Source organism: Chaetodon auriga, chromosome 1 (assembly GCF_051107435.1).
Source record: "Chaetodon auriga isolate fChaAug3 chromosome 1, fChaAug3.hap1, whole genome shotgun sequence".
Taxonomy (NCBI): domain Eukaryota; kingdom Metazoa; phylum Chordata; class Actinopteri; order Chaetodontiformes; family Chaetodontidae; genus Chaetodon; species Chaetodon auriga.
The window spans coordinates 20,612,956-20,637,397 of record NC_135074.1 but is presented as its reverse complement, the minus strand read 5'-3'; the positions used below and the strand labels follow the sequence as shown (position 1 = coordinate 20,637,397).

The 24,442-nt window shown below is 42.0% G+C and overlaps 1 protein-coding gene across 2 annotated transcripts; it reads left to right on the top strand.

Moving 5' to 3' along the window:
- The first annotated feature begins 250 nt into the window (after positions 1-250).
- ext2 (exostosin glycosyltransferase 2) lies at positions 251-20,040 on the top strand. 2 transcript variants are annotated; one of them, XM_076729144.1, is made up of 15 exons: positions 251-389; positions 902-1,248; positions 1,361-1,584; positions 1,975-2,064; positions 3,125-3,241; positions 3,510-3,705; positions 3,869-4,008; positions 4,105-4,198; positions 10,238-10,369; positions 13,828-14,017; positions 16,056-16,222; positions 16,810-16,953; positions 17,383-17,511; positions 18,209-18,291; positions 18,599-20,040. In XM_076729144.1, the coding sequence occupies exons 2-15, from the start codon at positions 934-936 to the stop codon at positions 18,735-18,737; spliced, it is 2,160 nt and encodes a 719-aa protein (XP_076585259.1). In that variant the 5' UTR covers positions 251-389; positions 902-933; the 3' UTR covers positions 18,738-20,040. The 2 variants fall into 2 exon arrangements, with proteins under 2 accessions (XP_076585259.1, XP_076585268.1); XM_076729153.1 differs by having other exon boundaries at positions 294-393.
- The last annotated feature ends 4,402 nt before the right edge of the window (positions 20,041-24,442 follow it).

Here is a 24,442-nt window from a genome sequence, read left to right as displayed (position 1 = left end):
CCATTGAGGAAGACCTTGAGGTGTGGTTGAAAGTTCAGAGAAATGTAAGTTAGTGGGCCTTTTTTTCCCTCCCACAGGATTTCAACTGCCAAATGTTTTTGTAAACAGTGAAAGAAGCGTCTGCACCAAAAGTTGTGAATTGGTAAAATATTTTCGTGTGCCTCCATATCCACTAGAGGGAAGCAAAGTATTTACCTCCTGAGTCACAAAAGTAAATGCCAGAAACGAAGAAGAATGACTTCCGGAAGTCAGTGACCGATATCCTGGAGCGCTAGGGTTAGCTTGCTGTTAGATTAGCATTAATACTGTATCTAGAAGTGTAGCCTGTTTTCTTACTTTTGCCATGAATTAAGACCGAATTGTCGAGCCTCATTCCTTGAAACGTCTTGGTGGGTAAAACATACATATAACGTTAGACAACTGTGTTTTTTCAATCATTTTATTACGTTTAATAATGTCAGTTAACGTTAGAGAGCTAACTTAGCATGAATGTTTACACAGCTGTTTTAGCTAACCACTACGTTAGCTGAGGTTAGCCAAGTTAGCTTCCGAGTGAATTTAAGATAAAATAGATAGTCATCGTTGCGCTGGCAGAGCACGTTTTTAATTCACCATTAGCTCTACAACATGTAAGGTTTTTTCCACGCGTCAGGACAAGTATTTTGTTTTTTACGCTGGTGACATAATGCTCGGTAGCGGTTAAAATGTTTTTTTTTTTTTTTTGATGTGCAACTATTCATGTTGACAGCAGAGACATTGAAAAAATACTGAGATTTTGGGAAACTTGTGATCGTAATTATCGTTCTGTGAAGTGACGTTACAGGCCGTAACAGATTGTTTTGCGCGTTAGGCAGACTGGGCTGTACTTGATCTGTCATTGATCAGACACCTGTCTTTACAGACCCTGATTGGAGAGAGAGAGAGGTATCAGGCATGTATACCTCTGGGAAATACAGCTCGCGGGGCCCCGCTCTTATCCCGCGGATGAAAACCAAGCACCGCATCTACTACATCACCCTCTTCTCAGTGGTGCTGCTTGGACTTATCGCCACGGGGATGTTTCAGTTCTGGCCCCACTCCATTGAGTCCGCAGCCGACTGGACCCTCGATAAGCGAAGTGTTCACGACGCACCTCTGGTCCGCCTGCCTGTCTCCAGTCCCATTCCTGAGAGGGGCGACCTCAGCTGTCGAATGCACACCTGCTTTGATGTGTACAGATGTGGCTACAATCCTAAGAACAGGATCAAGGTATGGGCCCTCACATCACTGAGCATTAACAAATTAAGCATATCCCTTCAATATTTTGCTGTGTTTTTTTGTGTAACATTATGACCCATTGTTGAAATGGATGCTGTTGTAGGTCTACATCTACCCTCTGCAGAAGTTTGTGGATGAATTGGGCGTCCCCATCAGCAGCACTGGACTGTCCCGGGAGTACAATGATCTGCTCAGTGCCATCTCTGACAGTGACTTTTACACTGATGATGTCACCAGGGCTTGTCTTTTTATCCCGTCTATTGATGTGCTGAATCAGAACTCCCTGCGTATCAGAGAGACCGCCCAGGCTCTGTCAATGCTACCCAGGTAAACGTTTAAACAAGACCCCATCATGAAAAAGAAACACTGAGTTTTGACCATGTGGTTGAGTCCCTCTCTTGTCTCTGTGTTGTTGTCATTGGTGTTAGCGCTCAAATGTAACTTTTTCACTCCCAGAGGATTTATTTACAGTCGCATCACCATTTATCAAATACCAAATAATATATTGATGTATATATTTATCATTTATGTCCTGAAATGCCAGAAATAATGGCCACATAAGATGGATATGTCACCAGGACCCAAAGTGGCCAACAAACCAAAGGTTTTTTTGGTATGAAACAGGGAAATCAAGTCATTTTGATTTTCTTTGTTGAAGTATTCTGTTAATTAACTCAAATATTATTAATTATTAATAATTACTGTGTGTTTTGATAGATGGGACAGAGGGATGAATCACCTACTTTTCAACATGTTACCTGGAGGCCCCCCAGACTACAACACTGCCTTGGATGTGCCCAGAGACAGGTAGCTACAGTGCATCTAAAAAGCTACCCTAATATTCAAGAATGCCTTCATTATAATCTGAGTCATAATGAAATCTAAAATTACCAATAATGTTTCCCTTTCACAATGTCTTAGTATGTTCAAATGATATTCACTTTGCATGCTTCTTATAGTCAAAAAAAAGAAAATGTGCAGAATCAAAAAGTCACCGCCAAAAAGTGTGAATCAGCTGATGCACTACGACAGTCAGTTCAGAATTCTTCAGCCTAAATATGATCTAAAATTGAAAACTTCATTCAAAATACTAGACAGGAGGGAAGCATGTTGTAAGGATTCATGTTTTCAGGATTCCTGTCAGCAACTTCCAACAAGCAGGCACAAAATCAAAAGGATACATTTCTTTATGTAAAGTATATTCTGTTTCTGGGACAAATGAAATTCATTTCAATGGATTATGCAGTCTTAAGTAGCATTTACCATAACTGCAGCCATGCGCAAAGTGTTAAAAATAATCATTTAATGAAGATGAAAGAGATATTTACAAGCAATTGGGAGATAACATATTTTTAAGAGGCCTTGAGGAGACGTTTCATCTGGTTGTATTTACCAGCGAAGAGCCGGTGCGTCTCAAGATGTTCTGCAGGCTAGAGTGATGGTTGTGGATGGAAGAGGTTGGGTTTGTGAACACGCAGCCTTGAGACAATGAACACTATCTTTAGCTGCAAGGAATTTCCTGGGCTCATCCAGCTGGAGTCCATTTGGCATGGAGCCTCATCAGAACCAGGTGTGTGTGGCTGACTGTGTCTCCACTTTATGTTCACCTTGCCTGAGAGCAGAACAAAATCCAAAATACATTTCATCACTCAGTGGACTATATGAGATCTTTTACCCAGGGCACTAAGCCTTGTTTGATTTCATTTCATGTCTCACATCAGCGTTGTTGGGTGCAAAAGTGCTCATTGGAAGCAAAAGAACTAATGAATTAATTTGCATTTTTAATATGTTTCTGTAGCTCATGACTGTTAGACTCCCCAGTGTGCTGAACTGAAGCGTTGCTACAATCCTGATCCATTTGTTTCAGAGCGCTGCTTGCTGGAGGAGGTTTCTCTACATGGACCTACCGACAAGGTTATGATGTCAGCATCCCAGTGTACAGCCCCCTTTCTGCAGATGTTGAGCTGCCTGAGAGACAGCCGGGGTGAGCCCATTAACTCTCATTACCTTGTTTGAGTCGTGCATCATGACCAAATTACAGTCACTTTACCTAATTTATCCACAACAGCTTAACCACAGACAGTACTCTAAGGGAACATAATGATGTGTGATATTTACAGAGGACTTCTAAATGCAATAAAATTAATTGTGGTTTTTCAACACTTTCTGGCCTTGTCCCTGACTAATTATAGTCAGCAGTATAAAGTATGCCTTGATAACTGATGGCGTATCTCCTGTCTCCATTCCTCCAGGCCACGGCGCTACTTTATTCTGTCCTCTCAAACTGCCATTCACCGTGAGTACCGTGCTGAAGTGGAGCGCTTGAAGGAAGAAAATGGTGAAGCATTGCTCCTTCTGGACAAGTGTAGCAACCTCTCTCAGGGTGCTGCCTCTGCACGGAAACGCTGCTGCAAGGGGCAGGTGTATGACTACCCTCAGATCTTGCAGGTGGGGAGCACAACTGCATTAAAAACAGATTAATTTGGTCAAATTGCAGTTTAAGTTCCTATAATGTTCCTTGGTTCATGAAGAAGTTTACAGTGTGGAATGGATCAATACAGCCTCGTCATAGTTAGTTTGCGAACTAATGTGACCTAATGTGTCTCTACAGGAGTCTTCTTTCTGTGTGGTTTTGCGGGGGGCACGATTGGGTCAGGCTGCCCTCAGCGATGTGCTGCAGGCTGGCTGTGTCCCCGTCATCCTCGCTGACTCCTACATTCTGCCCTTTTCTGAAGTGCTTGACTGGAAAAGGTCTGCTAAAGTCACTGTGCAACTGAACAACAAGATAATGTTTTGACAGTTTGACCATTTTCAGTTGACTAACTTAATGCTTGTGTTTCTACAAAGGGCATCTGTGGTTATTCCAGAGGAGAAGCTATCAGAGATGTACACCATCCTAAAGAGTATTCCTCACAGACAAGTTGAAGAGATGCAGAGACAGGTAACAGTCACAGTGTCTTAACTGAAGAGAAAACATCTCTCAGAACAATTGAAGTGCCTTACGTTTAGTTGCTCTTTGAGAGCTCAGCTTGATATGGATGGTGGTCAGAGGTTGTTCAGAGCAATTGCATGTCACGTCTGACATGTGCCTGCACCAACCAACCGATCACTCAAGTCAATGTAAGCCAAAACTAATTTTATGTGATGTGCGAAAGACAGAAATTTGGATGCCGCCCTCGCTCTTTATAAGTTTGAATTTCCTCCTTTGCTCAGTCTAGATTTTAAAAAGCTTTCAGAAGACTCAGCTATGTTGATTTTAGCTTGAGTGAAATTCACAGAAGACGGCTCACTCTCTCTTTCCATTTCATATCTGCATTGAGCCACAATAAACAAAAGTGAAAGCAGCTATGAGAGACGTGCACCACTTCAGCTGCTCCTCATTCTCTTATATCAACTCTAGTCCATTTAGTAATTATACTGGCCAAACAGACATTTAGGCCAAAGGCTCAAAGACAAGCTTGGGGTTGGATTACATCAGACAAGCTCAAAAACGTGGCCTGCTCGTGAGGTGGGGGAGGGCAAGGAAGGGGTTGTTGTGTGGGGGTATTCTGCTGTGTGTAGCTCACAGCTAACTTGGTAGCATGGCTATATTGATATCCACAGTAGTCCTCTGCCTGCTCTGATGCTCTACAGATGGACTGAATTGGCTTTAAGTTGGTTTTTGTCCGGGACTTTTCTCTACAGGCGTAATTTTGCTTTGAATTAGGTGAAACTAATGGTACACCACTGTATACTGTATGTTGTTGGTAACAGGTCACGTTCTAAACCCACGCTAAAAACATCAAAGTGTGCTGTCCTGTCAGCACATTGATGTATATTGAAATAATCATACAGTTCTTTAGTCAGTAAACGATGATTGAAGTTTGTAGGAATGTAATGGTGATCAAAATGTTGTCTTTTATGGAAAAGAAAATTAATTTATTTAATGTGAATTGGCTTCATTTAATACTTCATAATGAATGAAGAAGTCCTGTCTGTCTTGCTACACATAGAAAAGGAACTTGGCCACAGGTATGATATTGAAGAGACTGTGCCACATTTTGTGCTCTGTTGGCCCCGTTGGATACTTTACTTTGCTTCTTACCTGATAAAAATCCCCATGAACACTTTGTGTTTATTTTACATTATTTATAGAGGTGGGATGTGTGAGAGATTATTCAGAGCAGGTGCACTGTTCAGTCAAGGTTTGACATGAGGTCAAATCTGTCATTGAGCAGATAAAGTCACTTTAGAAGAGCTTGATTTTTTTATAAATGGGCTGCATCAAATAAGAACTAGGTGTTTATGGGGGATTTTTACCAGACAGGCAGTCGTGTGCCTAATGGGCCTCCAGAGCACTTCCTATTAAAAACCCAACGTTAAAAGATTGTTTTCGCCACGTGGATTAAACTCTTGAAGATAATGGGTCTGTCCCAATATCCGTATTTACAGTACTTGTGAGTGGTCAAGTGCCTTCGTGTGTGACGTATTTCCAGTAACTCCTATCAGAGCTCTCAAAGCTCTCAGAGACACACTTGAGGAATAAGAGCATCCCATCACTCACTCAAATACAATTACCGAGCATGGCTCAAGGGAAGTCAGATGATTTGTTGCAACAAATAAGCAGGATCAGTCATACAGAATTGTAATCATAGTCACAACACAGTAGAAAACAGTCATTTACAAGCACAGTAATATTCAGAGGCAATTAAATTGACTTATGATAACATAAGATAAAACAGTGGCATGGAAGGGTCAAGATAAGGAGGATACAGGATAAAGAATAAAGAATCAACTGCATATGTACATTATGTACAGATTATAAAAATACTACTGCCTACAATACAAATGCTATTGCCAATATTCTTGTGAGAAAAACAACCAACGCCAAATGCTGAACTGCACTTGAAAAAGTGCTGTTGCATAAAAACAACATTGAATTGCATGGGTCTATTTATATGTACAGTTTATCAGAAGAATCATGCAGGTTTACTGTACTGAAAAGAGACATAATATGCTGTTATTTTGAAAGGTTATTTCTCCAAATCTGTCATAAATGGACATGATAGATTAATATTTCTCTTGACAGTGTCATATATGCAGCATCGCTCCTCAGTTAGTTTGTCCTGGCAAGTGCCCTCCAGCCTCCCTGATGTAAAAGATGGGATCATTTAAATTCTAGTCATTGTGGGAAAACATTTTTATGCTTCCTGAGAATCTGATTTCTTCAAACAGTTATTCTGGGAAAGAGTAAACATTGATTTATTTTTTGGTTTGGTTGAGTTGGTGTGTTTCATTAGTTCTGCCAGCAGAGGGCTCAGCAGCCCTCTCTTTCACAGTGTGTCTATGTTCCCATATAGACTGACTTTTGTCCTTACTGAGGTATTAACAGGAAGAGATGCAGTCTTACCTCAAAGGAAATGCAAAAAATCAACAGCAATAACATACCTATTTAGTATAGTTTCAGTTCTTGTCAACATAAATTATTGTTGTTCCTTTTAAAAGTCAGAGATGAGAGATCAATAAAACAACAGCTGCTCCAAGCCCTCAAATTAGTTTTCACTCATATTCATCAATTGCCTGTCTGGCAGGTCAAGTGTGTTTTTATTTCACACAGATACATGTAGTTTTTTTTTGTTGTTGTTTTTCTTAGCTATCACAGAGTAACATTAACATCACGAGTGGCGCTGCAGTTTCAGTTCATCCTGCATGGACGCAGCTTTCGGTTAACTGTATTAAAGACCAGGTCAAATTGTGATGGACTACTGTTGAGCTTCCATCAATAGTCAGCAGACTCGGTTCAGACAGCACAACTCATTTTCAAATTTGAGATGATGTAATGGCATCCATTTAGGTCACATATTAAAAGGCCACATACTAAACAGCTGTGAGATGATAACCACTGAGCCCATGTTTGTGTGCTGACTCCCATGAGCCTTGTTTGGGTCATACCCTCAAAATATGACACATACACTTCAGACTGTTATTAGATTAGCACAGCCAAATCCATTTTATTATTAAATTAGAATATATGAAGGGGGCGGCGGGGATGGATTTCAACTTCCTCCTTGTCCTTTCCTCCGTTACTCTGCTCCAACCTGACAAGCATCTTTTTTCTTGTAGTCTGCGGATCCTACTTGTCTTCCCAACTTTGTTGTAGTCCCCCAGCACTCCACCATGCACAACAGTCTGCTCTCTGCAGCTGATTTATAGAATATGTCAAGTCTGTCTACTCTCCTCTCACCTCCATGCTGCCTGCTTCTCTTCAATCCTTTTTTTTTTACCTGTGTCCCCTCATACAGAACTGAACAGTTAGCCAAGATGATGTCAGGTGTCAGTTTCCTTTTCGTCAGTCAGAAATATAATAACAGATCTGTAAGTTTACTAGAATTGCAGATTTGATATCTTTGAACTGTCAACCAATTCTCCTATACATAAGTTATCACAGCCCAAAGTTAAATATGAAATCTGAAGTGAAAAGCTTGAGTCGGGCACAGTGCAGTCTCACTGCAGAATGTTTGGAGCCACACAAACTATGATCTGTCGGTGGGGTAGTCTGTAATCCAGGAAACCATGGGGCTCACGAGCACCACGACTGTGTAATCCCACATGAAACCTGCAGCTAAAGCAGTGCTCTACAGTCATCGTGGTCCTCTAGAGCCAAAGTCCTGCTCGTTTTTACTGTAGCCGTCCTAGCAAGGATTGATTTACACCTCGGAGACCGAATAATTATTATTAACAAGATGTGTGTGTATGTGCGTGTGCAGAAATGTTTTGATCACAGTTAAAAGTAAAGTGCTAATAAATCTCGAGCAAAATAATATTCCCAGTGAGCAGCTCACATGATTGAAGCGGACTTGGTCTCGCTGCTGTTTTTGATTATGTCAAAAACACTAATGATTGCCTGGTTCTGTCCACAGCTCACTGGCTGCCAATTCTGGTCTATAGGTTGAATCATCTGTCAGGCACTTGACAACTTCCACTGATTAAAAAAAAAAAAAAAAACAAAAAAAAAAAACGTGATGCAGACTACTGTAACATGTTTCTGATCATCTCTTCGACCTTCATTTAACCATTTTAAACAACAAAACAGGGAGAGGTGCTGGGGAGTTCTCTAAACTAGAAGGAAATAAGATAATTTGGGTTTAACCAAGCGTCACATCAGGTGACTGTTGCATTTGACTCACAGAGGAGTATATTTTGGATCTGACTCTCTCGGGATTGTTTGCTTTATTTCTCAATGTTTGCAGCAGATCTACAGTCACAGTTGCTTTAATCTTAATTTGCATTTTATTGGTGAAATAAATTTTGGTTAGCTCATGGGCTGAATAGGCCAGAGCTGCAGTATTTGTACTACTACACGTCTTTGCTCATTGGTAAAACAAACAAGATGAAGGCTATAGGATAGATGCTGCAGTTGGAAGATGGTGTACGGTTTTCTCTTCCTCTCTTGCAACGCTGTCTCTTCTTCCCTGCTCATAAAAATTCCTGCAGGCGCTGTGAGAGGGTGGAGGGTGGTGGGACGGGCCCTCGGGCCAGCACAGTTTGCTTTTTGCCTCCTCCCGGTCAGAAAAGAAACTTTCATCACTGGTTGATTTATGGGCCGTTGGGATTCCCCCCTGAGATTAGAAAGTCTTTTTGGATTCTCCTCACCCGCTCTATAAAAATAAACGCTGTTTTTGTGTTGTTTTACATCTCCAAAGCTCTGTCCCATACTCAAACATGGGTGATTTAGGTAATGGTCACATGTTCACGTGCCACGAAGGACTGTCTTTGTTTAACATTAGCTAACAATACACACATCACACGAGATAGAAACTTAGCTCAAACACTCAAATATTCACATCCTCTTCCTCCGGAAATGTGGGTCATTGAGGAGCTGGTGGGGTGGAGTCGGCTCAGTCTAACGCGGTGCCTCCTGGCAGGAGACAGTGTTGTTTGAAGCGTCATTAACTCTTATAGGCGTCTCTTGCCTCTGAACTGTCCCTTGAAGTTGCTTAAGAGAATAGGGGCCTGCAGGGGGCAAGAAGGTCAGCCACATGTGTCATGGTCAGTAGCACTATTCTAGATTGATCAATTCATTATAACTTTCATGTGTCATAGTATAAAAAGAGAAAAAGAGATCAAGATCCCTTTGAATTTCTTCTTCTCTGCATCTTGACCGTAACGCGGTTGGAGCTTAAACAAACTATCTGAATAACCAAATTCAGTGTACAGGACAGGTACTCTCTTCCGCGTTTTCCGCCTTGGCCGAAAAGACTGAAGCTAACTGCTTTTTTGAGTTTGGTATTCCTGCAGCCAGTGTGATAACATTAAGTTATGGGTTAAGAGTTCAGTTATCATTAAAGTCTGCTTTTCACATCAGAGATCTGTTGAAGTGAAACAGGCACCGTCAAAAGAAATTTTAGAAAGCCTCAGAAGAAGAGTTGTTGAAGGTCAGGAGGCTGGAGAGGGCTGCAAAATAGTCTTTTAAGACTTGGACCGGAGGGGAAAGAATCTGGATTTTACAGTTATGACTTCATACTGGTACATTATCTTCTGTCATGTAATGGCATATCATGTCATAAAAATACCAAAACTGAGTTAAAAGCAAGAACATGGCAGTTCAATACAATGAAATACCATCTTATTCAAGTTGAGGTCAGTTATGTATGTTGTTCATGTAAACATTGTCGTTGTCTTCAGTACAGACACAGAATTATTTTTATTGATAATTCCATTACGGTGACTAATTCTGGAAGCAATAGCAGGATTTTTTAATTTCTTACAGCTGTATGCAGCATGTGTTGATGATGATTATTACATTACATTGCATTATTGTTGTTGTTTGTATTTTCATCAATCAATGTAAATATCCAATTCTGTACGACCGCTCAGCTCTGAAAGTTGAATATGTTTGCTTGATATACATTTTATGAAATATGCAGCATAATGTTGATCCTCTAAACATGTTTTTGTTTGCTCTTTTTTGCCTTTTTTTGTTTTTCTGTTTACATTTTAGGCACGCTGGTTCTGGGAGGCCTACTTCAGCTCCATGAAGGCTATTGGCTTAACAACGCTCCAGATCATCAATGACCGCATCTACCCATATGCTGCACGCACCTACGAGCAGTGGAACAATCCACCTGTGGTGGTATGTAACTGTGTAGATTCGTTGTTCATGTGCATTTCAGTATTTCTAACATTTAGCCATTGAACAAGATTATTTGTTACATTATTGTGTCTTAAACTTCCATTGGTCTTTCAAAACTGTCCATTATTTAGCTCTGTCTATGTCCTGAAGGCTGTTCTCTTCTGACCAACAGTTAAATAATCTATACAGCCTGTGCTGAGACACTCAGCTGTATTCCTACAAGTCTTTTTATTGGAGACATGTGAATGACGGCCATCCAGAACGCAGCCATGACCGTACAGACGCTCACAGTGCCACATAAGCTTCTCCACTCTCCTGTGCCTTGTAAATCAAAGCCTCTGTGGCAGAGTGACAGTAGATGCCTTCACTCTTTCTGAAGCGCCACACATGCAGCGCTTCATAGTTTGGTATACACCCAGCTAGCTCTGAGGCAGCCAGTTTGTGTCAGCAGTTCTGCACTAGGAGGATGCCTCCGTTGTGGTGAAAAATAAGTTCCTGCATGTCTGAGTCATTGTGTTTGTAGAGAGTACGCTGGATGTGAAGAATGGTGTGTGTGTTTAGCGTCCCTGCGGTTGTGGGAGTTTGTGGCTGCAGACAGCTTGGCTGGGCGACTATCTCTCAGGAGTTATTAATCAGCCTGGTCTGATCTAGAGTCTCCACCATCCTCAGCCTGTGGGGTAGAGGCCTGTTCATGTGAGCATGTGCGTAGATGCATAATGATAGTTGGGCTTAACAATATGCAAAAAAAAAAAAAGATCAGATTGCGATTATTTTGAGAGATTTTGTGAGAGCGATGTGAGTCATGGTGTTAATACGAATAATTTTTCACTTAAAAAAAAATGAATTCGTAGGCTGGAGCATCTCTGTAGCCCTGCAGTGCTTCATTTATAATCATATATTTTAACACTTTTTACCTTTATGATTTGGATGTTGCACATTTTGATTAATTGTTTATTCTACATAATAGTGTCTTTGATTCTGTCAAATGTCTGCAAGTATCTAGATACAAGGAGATCCACTGAAATGCTAACGTTAGAAAGGTGGCAGTCACAATCAGTGTGTAAACATGAAGCGCTCTGAGTCGTGTCTGTGCAGTCGTTCAGAATTAATAGGTTTATGGTCAAGCAGCTGCTCACTCTGGTTGCCTGTTTTTTCTCTGAGCAGGTAGCTTGTTAATCAGCAGTTATACTTGACATTGCCCACTTATGTCAAAATGTTTTGTCAGAGCGTTCAACCCACAGTCCAATCTATCAGTATCACTCAGGTCTCATGGTTTGTCCAGAGCCAGAGGAGGTTAATTGCGTCAGGGTACAGACCTCTGGCCGTTCCTGCCTTCGATGGGAGATGAAGTGTTTTCTCGATGGATTCAGTGAATGGATGGTGAGAAGAACTTGCACAGAGCACTAAATAAATCAGGCAGACATTTTTTCCCCCTCTCCTCCTGTAGTCTTTAGGCTGGTAATTGAAAGCACATTTCCAAGGATTGCTCGTGCCTTTGGAAGGGGGGTTTCAGAAAAGGGGACAAGCTGCTTTTTGTTTGGGAGTTGTAAATAGTACGCATACTTGTAAAGTTTATACATTACAGGAATTGAAGCATCTTAGTCTTTCAACATTGTCAGAGTTTAAAAAAAAAATTGTGGTTATTGGCACCTGGGCATATGAAAATCTTATTTGATCACTAGTTTGTTTAAAAGTCACTGTACACTTTGCAAGAATTTGGACATTTTTTGTTTTCCTGCACGTTAGATTTTAAAAGAAAAATGCTATGACCTTCAGCTTTACTTTGAGGGTGTTTACATGCACATCTGATTAACCGTGCACCATAAAGTTTATTAGACCTAATCACTTCCAGGTAAAAAGGAGTTCGAGTCCGACTCTGGTCACTCACCGTGGATGTGAATACTTCAAATACCCTTAACACTCAAAGGCAGCACTTTAACCTGCTGAAGTAGAGTTAAAATAATAGAAACACCACCATCCTAATTCTAATGACATGTATTTTATCTTGTGTTGCAGCTTAATTAGCAATAAATTTAAAGTTTAGATTAATTCTACCACCACTGTGGTCATTTTATCTAGTGTCTAAGTTAAGTGAAGAACCACTCAAGCAGTTCAAATAACAAGATACAAGTCTTCTTTTTAGTGTACATACAAAGTATTAACTCCTTCAGATCTGCTGGTGACATGTTGAGCTGTGGCTTTCTTTTCATCTAACTAATTCTGTTTGACAAATGACTAAAGTGGTCTCTGCCTCTTTTATTCTGCTTCAACGCATCTGTGCTGCGTATATGTGTTAGTTTAATTATTTCCCGCTCCGCTTGTTTGACAATGTGAGAATGACCACAAGGAAGTTTCCACTTGCCAATAAAGTGACTTTTTATTGGTGGAGGAGTGACTGATGTTGTGTAAAAGGCAGTTGCTGTGTCTCTGTTGACAGACTTGTGTTGATGCTGTGGAAGGAGCCACATATTCACTGTGTGGCCACCTGGGACCAGAGGAGAAACAGGGTTTATATGTAGCCACAGATTGAGATATGCTCTGTTTGCCCTCCTCAGGCTGAGTGTCACTGTAACCGGGGTGGAACATTTTTGGAGACTTTGAAGACTTTTATCGAGCTTATTAACCCTGATGCTGCTATAGTTGCTAGCGTTGTAGTACATGCACAGCACATGTTTGTGAATGAAAGCTAGGGCTTTTTATTTCGCTTGAGAGAACAACCTCAGTAGAAAAAAAAAACATTGTTTGCACACAGACTAACTCTACTTGTCTCTTCTAATCCAAATGACTCTGTGTAATTTCAAAGTTTAGTATTTAGCACACACATACCCTCAGAAAACTCTCCTCTGGCTTCGTGCATTTAACAGTGTCACTCGATCTAAGCTGAAGTCAGTGCGGCTCCCAGGGTTAACGAGCCATTTTAAAGGGGAGCAGTGACAGAAAAGCCAAGTTCCACATTGATGGTCGATGGCCACAGTTCACTCCCTGGCAGACTCCACTCCTTCACTGCTCCTTATTTCTCCCTTCCTCCTCTCTATCCCACCCTGTTTGTCTACATCCCACAAGACCCCTCATAATAGCATCACAGGAGCAGTAGATACAAAAGGGTAGCCAACCTGTCTTGTTTGCAAACCCCTTCGCGGTCTTTCTTGTGCTTCTGTATTAATGCTTCTGTCGGGTTTACTTGGCTTTCTTGCTGGAGGCTTTTGGCACTCTGTCTTCTGCCTCGGTTAGCCCCCGAGACACATTATTGGATGATTCTTGCTGAATAATAAAAACCATCATCTGGAAATTACTGCAGGTGACCTCACTGTCCAGTGAAGCGCTGCTATAGTGTATTAAATCATGGAAAACATGACAGACAGGGGTTGACACAGAAGACATGAAGCGAGCTCTACAGTAGCTTTTCTTGGAAGTGAAAATAGATGAACAAAGATGTTTTTTCTTTGTTTCTTGTGCAGAAGTGGTCCAGCGTGAACAGCCCTCTCTTCCTGCCACTCATCCCACCGAGGGCACCTGGGTTCACAGCAGTGGTGCTGACCTATGATCGTGTTGAGAGTCTTTTCCGGGTCATCACAGAAATCTCCAAGGTGCCTAGCTTGGCTAAGCTGCTGGTGGTGTGGAATAACCAGAACAAGAGTCCTCCTGAGGGTGAGTATCACAGATTCTCATCAGAAATAAGAAAGTTCATGAAGCTTTCCAAGAGATGTAGTTGAAAATACTCTCAGTTGCCATCTATTAGGTAAAAATCAATGCAGTCTAACGCAACAACCCTGCAATAAATCTGGCCTTTGTGAAGGTTGAGGCTGTTGTTTGTTGTGCTGTTGAACTGAGATGTTAATACTTCACTCAGTACTCAGTACCCTGAGCATCTGAAGAAGCCGTCACACCATTTACCTGTCTGTCCCTCTGTTTCTTTCTGCCTCTCATTACTCTTCATCATCAGTTGTAGTCCATTAGAGATGTGTCATAGTAAGCTCTCATTTAATGGTTATTTATTTCACCTTGCATTCTAATTATTTGCCTTAATACTGCAATTAAGTACATGACAGTTAATCGCGCCTTACCCAACGAAGAGCTAAGAGAGACGAAAGAGTGTTCTGGACCAGGAATTATATCGGTCCTGCTGCTGTAAGAGTTGGCCAATGTAATGAAGTAATGAGAGGACTTTGAAGTGCTCCCTCGTGGCTGTGAGTTGCCTTTTCATTAGAGGCATCAGCGGCGCCTGGCTGGAGCTTTGTGACCCATTAGAATTAACAAGGGGCCATTGACGGGTCAGACTCACGGGGCTCAGTCCAGTATGAAGGCAGATTTCTTCCCCATTCACACCAAGCCTTGATCTGATGTGTTTACAGGCTTCTATTTTTCCTTCCTCCTGGATTATTTTAAGGCAGTGCTCTGACCTAGTAACATAATGGGTTTTTTATGTTGTTTGTTGTTTCTGTATTACACAATCTATCATATTGTGTTGAGTGTTCGTGAGTCGGAGGATTACGCTTTAAAACAGACTTAATTTACGTTACGTTTATTAAAGTGTCTTGACCTGCTTTCAGTATTTATGTGTTTTTATAAATGATTTCTTGTATCTGTACAGCAGCTGAGATGAACTGCCACACAGCGACAATTATTGCAGTCGTAGATTATTTTTCATTCCATGCAATTTTGTTTTGTCGGTTGTTGAATCCAGTTGCAGAAGTCCCAAAAGAAATAACAGCAGCTGCGTTTTATGTCAATCTGGAGCTCAAGTTTTAAAATTCAGATAATGGCCAATAATTCCCTCCGTCCTACTGTCTTTCCAACCTTGGAAATAAAAGAAGGGATGACAGCAACATGGACAGAGTGAAAGAAGAAACTCTGGCTATTTAACATAGCACTTTTCCTGACAATAGCTTTTGACAGGAGACCTCAGACGTGGTTAGGAGGACCTGGAGCTCTTCTTATAGGCTGCCAGGCTCCAGTTAGCCCTTTAATGAGGGGACACATTCTGTGTGTGATCTGTCTGTGCCGTAGTCCGTGCCATGGACACTGCCCAAGATCCCTGAAACGCTGGCCTGAAAAAAGCACTCTGTTGATGCCTCATGAAGAGTCTTTATGTGGTTGGATCTGCACGTGCTTGAGGTTAGCGTAGCGATACGAGTCAGTGAGTGAAGTGAACTCCCAGAGCACTATTTTCCACTGCCAGGACAAACTTCAGATATTTCTCTCAGTGGTAAATAACATCACAACTCCTCACTCATCATAAGGCTATGATAGTGCGGCCATATTTATCATCTTGTGCAACCCCTAAAACTGTATGAAACAAGTGTTATTGTAGTGTCACATACTGTATATATGTATCGATGTATGTCTGCAACTGAAAATTATTTCCAATCAGTTGGGTTGCAGATTATTTTCTCAATGAATTGAAATGAAAGATGTGGGGGGGAGAGAAGTGAAAATGCCCATCACATTTGCAAATGGATTATTTTGTCTGCACAACAGTCCGAAATACAAAGATTCTTCACATTTGAAAAGCTTGCACCAGCAAATTGATGCAGTTTTTTCTTGAGAAACAACAACAATTAACCATCAAAATTTCTACCACTTACAATGTGGATGTTATGATCAATCATCGGAATTGTTTCAGCTCTGTATCTTTGTGTACAAACATGGAAATGTGGTTGCTATTATTGTATTGTTTGTTTGGCAGAGTCTCTTTGGCCGAAGATCGGTGTTCCTCTCAAAGTCGTGCGAACCAAAGAGAACAAGCTGAGTAACCGCTTCTTCCCCTATGACGAGATCGAGACAGAAGCTGTGCTGGCCATCGATGATGACATCATCATGCTGACATCTGATGAACTGCAGTTTGGCTACGAGGTACCCCCCCCCCCCATTCCAAAACCTTGACATGCTTTCCCATCCTTTCTCTGCTGGCAAGTCCAACAGGACACCATTTCAAGTTGATCCCAGTGTTTAAAGTCATTCAGGGAGATTACAGTCTCCTTTTCCTGCTAGATGGGGATTTGACTGCCTGCTGAATGTGTTTGATGTGTGAAGAATGATGACAGGTCGAGGGCTGATGCTTTCCATGCCCGCATACCTGCCCGGCAACCCTTAGCCCGGCACACTCACCTGAATCCATTTAGAAACCATTTGATAAAATTGTGCTCAGTTTAAGGATAATGACGTGGAATTGCAGACGGGATAGAGGAGCTGTCCGTCTGAATAGATGACAGTGCTTCTTGCTTGCAGTGGAAAGACATTCAGCCAGTCATTAAAGATACTTCTACCTAAAATGTTGTAATTTGACTCTTCGGTGTGATTTTTGGCTCAGACAAAGCTCTTTGAACTCTAAGGCTAAATTTTGAACACCCCCCTAATCATTCATCGTTTAGCCTATCAGCTATCAGTTCTCATGTTAGTTCAGTTCACCTGAAAATGTCTGATCTTCTGTCCTGCTCCAGGTATGGAGGGAGTTCCCAGACAGGCTGGTGGGCTACCCAGGCCGGCTGCACCTCTGGGACCATGAAATGGGGAAGTGGAAGTATGAGTCAGAGTGGACCAACGAGGTGTCCATGGTCCTAACTGGAGCCGCCTTCTACCACAAGGTGACTCGGGAGATTCTGGCTGAAATGAAGCCATTTTGGCTGCTTGAGCTCTGCCCTCAGAGCTGCTCATGGATGTTAGACCTTTAACTTCATGATGATGCACACAGAACAAATTCTGAGAAGGTCTGGAAATCAAATTAAACAATATGTTTGCAGAAAGGATTAGAGAATTTCCAGTAGACTTCTGTTATGGACATGTGCAGGATTTCAGGCAAGAAGATAACAGTGATAGATGAGCAGAGCGTCGTGGGGGGAGCAAGGTTATCTCGCTTCTACTTAAACCTCACACACTCACGTCAGTTCAAAGCAAATCCTAGAGCAGTGGTTCCTCCTACATACTCTTGGGTCAAACAGTGTTTGCATTATTGTACATAAACATGTCTGCAGTATATCTGTGCGACACCTTGTAATCATTTGTTTCCATTCCAGTACTTCAACTATTTGTACACATACAAGATGCCAGGAGACATCAAGAACTGGGTGGACGCTCACATGAACTGTGAAGATATTGCCATGAACTTCCTGGTGGCGAACATCACAGGCAAAGCCCCCATAAAGGTACATTCATAGCTCTGGCTGGCCTGGGTGCTTTATACTCGCTGGGGGGAGACTGAAGTCTGACAGGGCAGACCAGCATCCCTGGGTTTGATCAGCTCTCACCCTTCACTGCCTCTCCCTCCTCCCATCCACGCTGACTGTGCCCAGGTGCAGGGGCCTGAACTAAAGCCGGCCTTAACCTCCCTTATCTGGGTGTCACTCACTGGCACTCCCCCTTAGAGTATGTTTTCCTAAGCTCACCAGGGCTCACGCACACCCTGCCATCAAATCACAAGCTGCACACTTCCCTACACCTGCACCCGCGCTCCCACCTCCCACCGTATCTCCTACAGGTTACTTCAGAAAAAACTCACCCTCTCTAACCCGGTCTGTCTTCCTCTCGGGGTCTCTCACATTCTTCTACACACACATACGTTCACAGGTTCAGAGCGTCTGGTGCAGGCATGTGTCGGGGGGGTGGGGGTGGGGGTGTACTAGATGTGACAGAGGAAAGCCATACATCATCTCTCTCCAGCTCCACTGATGAGAATTCAGACATGTTTCCCCACAGTGTGCCTGACAGAAGTTCTCGCATTATGTCACAGACTTATTTCATCAGACCGGACAGTCTATTAGCTTCTGTCTGGCCTGCTGAGGTCTAACAAACAGCTAAAGTGAGCTGACATGACTGATGTGACTTTGTGCTGCTTCTGTTTAGGTGACGCCCAGGAAAAAGTTCAAGTGCCCGGAGTGCACTGCCATTGATGGACTGTCCCTGGATCAGACACACATGGTGGAGAGGTATGGTGCTCTGTGTTGGAAATCTTGGGTGAAGTGAGCACGGTAGAATCTTGTTTGTGTGTGTTTTCGGTCTTTCTAGTTACGTCTTTAACATTACACTCAATCATTTAATTCAGGTTTACAGATAAAAACAGATGTAAAATGTAGAAAAGAAAAACTTATTTGTGGAAGAGGAGCCCTTACAATAATTAGAAAGACAGAAAAGGTAACGACTTTATCCATATATATTGCAAACATTACTAATCAGGAGGTAAATATGAATCTTTAGCCTGCTTTTAAAGTAAATATGTTGTGTTTTCATCCCTAGATCTGAGTGTATCAACAAGTTTGCATCAGTTTTCGGTACAATGCCTCTGAAGGTGGTGGAACACCGTGCAGACCCAGTGCTCTATAAAGACGACTTCCCAGAGAAGCTCAAGAGCTTCCCCAACATCGGCAGCCTCTGACCAGTATGCAACAGATGCTTGGACCTCATCACAGCCTCAAAACTTCAAGGTTTGTCACCAACATTGTCTTTAAAACAAGACGTCAGTATTCAGACGAAAGTGAGACATGCTCCTGTCACCTTGCGGTTCAGGTGACCTGTTTTCTGCAGAACTGTGCGGGACATTAAGTTAAGATCTTGAATGACAGAGGACGTGGAAATGTCAGAATGGTGACGAGCGTGATGAGAATTATTTGTTTATTGGGCTTAAAGTGAAAAATATTGTCAAACATTTACCGTTACTAATGTCTAGACTAATGTTACTGCTACTGGAGGGACACCCTGAGTTTAATGTTTGATGGACAGGCTGACTGATTGGAGGCTTGTGGTCCCTCACAGTTACTGTTTTGGAGCTGGACGCTTTTGGCTCCAGCTGCTCTGGAATCAGCGTATACAGTGTATATATTAGTATTTTGCAGCAGTGCTGTATAATAGTCATAATTTATGATGCTCCAACTAGGATTTTCTTTTTTCCTGGACCCGATTCTTTTAGCTGTACTGTATGAAAACAAAAAGTAATAAATGTTTAATTTACATGATATATATTTCATGATTCAGTGACATATCGATGAGGGCTTTATGTAATGGTTAATTGAATGTGATAGCACAGAGCGTGGTGGCTAACAGATGATGTACAGTAAGTGTTTCACATACGGTCCATTTTTACACAATCAGATTGGACCAAGCTGGTTCCATAAATCTTTTATTTAGAGTGAGTAACTGCTGATTTAAAATACTGATTCAGAGCTACTGGAACATCTTGAATTGTAATTTTATACTGCCTGAGCAAGCCTTTCATTATATTAATATATAAGAAAAACAAAGGTGCTAAATGAAGCACCCTCTAAGTCATTATGAGTTATGTGTATGAACACTGCACAAGCATAGGAGTTATTATTTGTTTGCCATGTGTTTGAAAGCATACTGTACAGTGAATAATGGACACTACCCACATCCACACTTTTCAGAACAGATGTGTATAAGCTGTCGATGCAATGCTTTGGAGTTTTTTTATTTTTATATTATACCTGTTGTGTGTGTTTGTATTTTTTCCTTGTCATCATTTCTTGTCCCAGCTCCAGTATTTAGGCTTCAGAATTCGGAGCAGTGCAGTCTTGCCTCGTGGTGTCTTTATTTGCCCCATTTTTTAAATTGTTTTCATACGGTCAGTGAAATTGTTTTAAATTTTTTGACAGGGTTTATGTATCTAAGTGTATATATGACTTTGTAATACATAAGTAAAAACCACAATAATATGTCTCACAGTTTTAATGCTCTTTTTTTCCATCGACATATGTGTGAGTGAGACGGGAAGATGATGTCGTAAGACTTTTTCCTTTTTCACGTCTGTCTTTACTCGGATCTCAAACGGTCCGGACCCTCCGTCACACGGACGATCCACTGTTCCCTCCAGCCTGTCACCTGTTGTTAATATACGCTTGCCTAATCCACCCTGTTCAATGTCAGCAGTTCAAAAGGGCGCAGTTCGTATTTTTGTCAACTTCAATTAGTGTGATACTCTTGCGGGTTGTGCGATCTCATTTCAGCACTCGAGACCCTTCAAAGGGACTGAAATGCGTGGGGATTTCAGAATGTGACTATGGGGATGACACAATATTTTGGCAGGGTGGTGCAATGCAATAAGACACTGCAAATTCATTGGTTTTTTAACAACAGACACAAGTTGTGGCCAAGCAATATCTGTAGCTGATGATTTGAAAGGCTTTTCTTGAACCAGGGAGCGACTCGAGTGACCTTTAAATACTCATAGAATAGTTGTCTTGATTTTTCTCTGCACTGTGTGGCTACAGTGGTTTCACAAGGAACCACCATTACCTTGCAAGAAATTCTATCCTTTATACACTGTGGCTTTTGCTGTGTAAACCTTGTCAGGCATGCATTGCATTTCATAACAAATTAAATGACAAATATTGATTCTGAATAGAAGTGCAATAACTTATTGTACTTTAATCACACACAAAATGTAACAAGCATGAGTAAATTCATACACTCATTTCAAAAGACCGCTTAAAGCCACAAAAACTTGGAAAAAAAAAAAAAAACCTTCTGAAACTCATAAGAATTACATATCAAGAAAAGAAATGTACCAACACAACTCTTGAAATACAATTTTACCATGTACCGCCAAATGAAAAAAAAAGTCATACACTCAAATACTCGATAAATTGTCTCACAAAATAAAACACAACATCTAATTAGTAACATTTCCGAGAGTCTTATAACACTTCAATCCATTTTGCATGCACAAAAATGTACACGCACACATCAGCACACATATTTATCATATTTACTCCTATACTGATTGCCTGACTTCAGTAGTATTAGAAAATGAGAGAAGTGGATGATGGGTAACGCAGCATACAGGAGGACGAAGCGTTTCAGGTAAAGCTAATCTTACATTAACAATCCTTGTGTGATTGTTGGACGTCGCCGGAGATGTTTCAATCCAAGAATAATGCAGCTTAAATACGCAGGAAAGAGTGAAAACAGTATTGTGTAAACCTGAGCTACTGAATGCCAGCATGTCTGTGCGCACTGTGCAGAAGAACAGTCAACATTAAACCAACTAGAAGACAGACGGTCCTGTCTGTCCAGACACACAATCCTGCAGTCCTCAGCCTCCACATGGCTCCGTGTTAATTAAAAAGCCTTCCCGGGCTGGCCGTGCGGCTGTGCCTCGGACCCTGCCATGGGGGACTGCAGCTTTGAGCCGGTGGACGCGGTGGAAGTGAGCAAAAGGGAGAGGCACAGTGCAATGTGTATGGAGGTGGGTCGTGAGGAGGGGGGAGAATCTTTGAAAGCAGAGCCATGACAGCTGAGGGGGAAGCATGTGTGAGGCATGTTTGTTTTGCATTTACCCCCTGAGCACAGCTGTGTGCACTGTCCTTTTCCCAGAACACCGGAACACAGCAGACGCCCTCACGGTTCGCCCTCCGTCCAACCCCTCAGCTAGAGCACAGGGGGCCCCATGTCCGCATTTGCAAGGAGACCCTCTCAGTTTTGAGATATGCACTCTATAGTCAGGATTATGCATATGCCTTAGATTTAGGCCGGAGAGTGAAACTGGATGTAATTTGGAGGACTCTGGGGTGATCTGCTCTGCTGACAGGTTATAGCCTGCATCCCGCTTCTCCTACCTGCCCAGAAGGACAGTGAATGTGCTTCAGTTTAGAGAATTAGCGTTGGTTGCTCTGCCTGAGGTGTACGACAAGGTATCAGGTTTGCATTTCAAAACCACCAAAGCCTTTGTTATGCTTAAGGCCTAAATCAGGCCTTGGAAACAAAGGAAGAACATGCTCAACCTCATCAGCAAACCTCATCTGCTATTTCTGTCACTGGAGGAGGCAGTCGCCAGGGGAAACAAGGTTTGTTATTGACTATGATAGGAGGATTATGGATATAAGGAAATGATTTGGGCTCAGAGAGGTGGTGCTCATCTCTGGCCGGTTCCAGCTCAGTTGAACCTTGCCCCCTCCTCTTTCCACAGAGACACAAACAAATAGACATACTGTTCCAAACCTAGAAAGAAGTTAACAGGGGGTAAAGGCTGGAGCCAGAGTGGAGACAGGGAACACACTTCAATGCTTCATCCTGACATGTTAGTGGTTTTACTAAAACAGGTCCTGATCAGATATCTTCCAAAAAAAAAAAAAAAAAAAAATGAGACTGGGCTCAAACTTTGAACCTGATCCACACCTCCGCACTCAAACTTTGGATCAGTTCCTACATGGTACGATACCATTTCTATCTGTAACGATGGCAGGATTAACCTGTTTGGGGTTGACACTAGCTGTTGGGCCCATGCTGCCTCCATTAAGGCCAGTGCACACAGCTCAGTATCAAGCAACTTCATGACATTTTGCCCAGAGACCCAGACACCAACCAGTACACATAAACTGGAATGCTACCTGATCCCAGTATGTCAGTCAGTTTGTTGTACAGTAATTTGGTTAAACACTTTATCTCGGATTATATACCACGAGAGGGTGATATAAATCTAAATAATTAAGGTTTTTAGAGCTAGATAAGGCCACAGATTACATAACAATGCAGGACCCACTTGTTATTGTACCAAGGCGTTGCACATTCACAAATCAAATAACCAAAAAAAGCAACGGACACACTGCAAATGTGGGAGTTTGGGGCCCTGGACAATGCTTTGCTAGTACCTCAACTGTAACATCATTCCCATAGAAATTGGCTTGACTCTTCCTTTTGCCTCACTCACTAACATCCTGTCATCCAGCATCATTCAAAGATATGTTTGATGTGATAAACAGAAGCATGTCTCTGTGGTTAAATAGGACTTCAGGGTGAAGATAGAGGTTGCAGCTGATATTTTCTCAGTTGTCCAAGGTGCCACCTCCAACTGAGATGTAGTAAAACCCTCACTGAAGACAACAGAGGTTGCTCGGCATCAATCTGGTCGATGGCTTCCTTTGTTTGGTTTTGACAGAATTAATGAGTGAAAAAAGTATAATATCACTTGTGCCTGCGCTGCTTCAGCGGGCTATGACAGCCAAACACAGGCGTGTTAAAGTCCAGAAAAAGGCTTTTGAACACTGACATCCTGTCAGTGTTCGAATGTGTCAACACACTCTGTGTAATCTCCACCAGCCTCCTCTGTTTCAAAGGTGACTGCTGCTGGTTTCGGTGTTATTTCTGGCAGATTGACTGACTAGTAGGCACTTCTCTCTCTGAAACTCCTGAGACTGGAAATGCAAAGGGCACAGTCATGTCCACTTGGAGTCTGTCCTCGTGAAAACAGAGCTGGCTCTGTTTGGAGGCTGGCGCTCCCAGGCTCTTCAGCCCTGAGAGCAGCAGGCCTGCTGTGCCCCTCTCATACTCCCACATACCACTTCCTCCTCCATCCCTTCCTCTCTCTGGCCATCAGCAGGCTGAGTCAGTGCGGCAGGTGGATCTCTCGCCCCGACCGCACAAAAACAAACCACATCTCATCTGTTTGGCTTTTAAACACTGGAGGGTTAGAGCCACTTCTAACCTTTTTAGCGACTGAAATGTTTGTATTGAATCTGAGAAGCTTCATAATGTGACAGATATGCTGGATATAAACAGTTTTCTGTGGCACTATCGTAGCAGTGTGACTTAGGCACTTCTGCATGTGCTACGGCTGATAAGGACCGCCTTAGAATAATATGTACATGGCATATGACGACTAAACTTGAATCTCAGTTTTTTTAAGGATGCTTGCATAAAAAAAAAAAATGACTGGAGAGAAAAAAAAAAACACTCAAAATTTAAATAAGTAGGAACAAAACAGCACCTGAACAGAGAACTGCAATGACACTGAAAGCACTGTACAAACAGAATTTCCTGTATTTTAGCAAATAAGTGCATGGATTTGTTTGAAATGATTAAACTTTTCCTAACATTTTCCTTCACCTATCATCAGTATACAACACTGCAACTCATCCTTTACAGTACAGCATCACCTCCCACCAGGCTTTCCACACTGTCCCACTGTGGTTGCTTTCTCCCACCAGAGGGGTTGAGAAACATGGCAGCGCCGCGTCACACATCTCGCCAAATCTCTTGTTGTTTTCTCTTCGAGTAATCTTCACCCATCCGTGTATTTGCATAATTATTTTATTGCAACATTTATGAAGGTAGTCACTGTTGCCTTTA

Coding starts and splice junctions, on each gene's coding strand:
- ext2 (XM_076729144.1), top strand. CDS start 934: ATGTATACCTCTGGGAAATACAGCTCGCGGGGCCCCGCTCTTATCCCG. Junction 1,585..1,974: donor GCTCTGTCAATGCTACCCAG/GTAAACGTTTAA, acceptor GTGTTTTGATAG/ATGGGACAGAGGGATGAATC. Junction 16,954..17,382: donor GAGCCGCCTTCTACCACAAG/GTGACTCGGGAG, acceptor TTTCCATTCCAG/TACTTCAACTATTTGTACAC.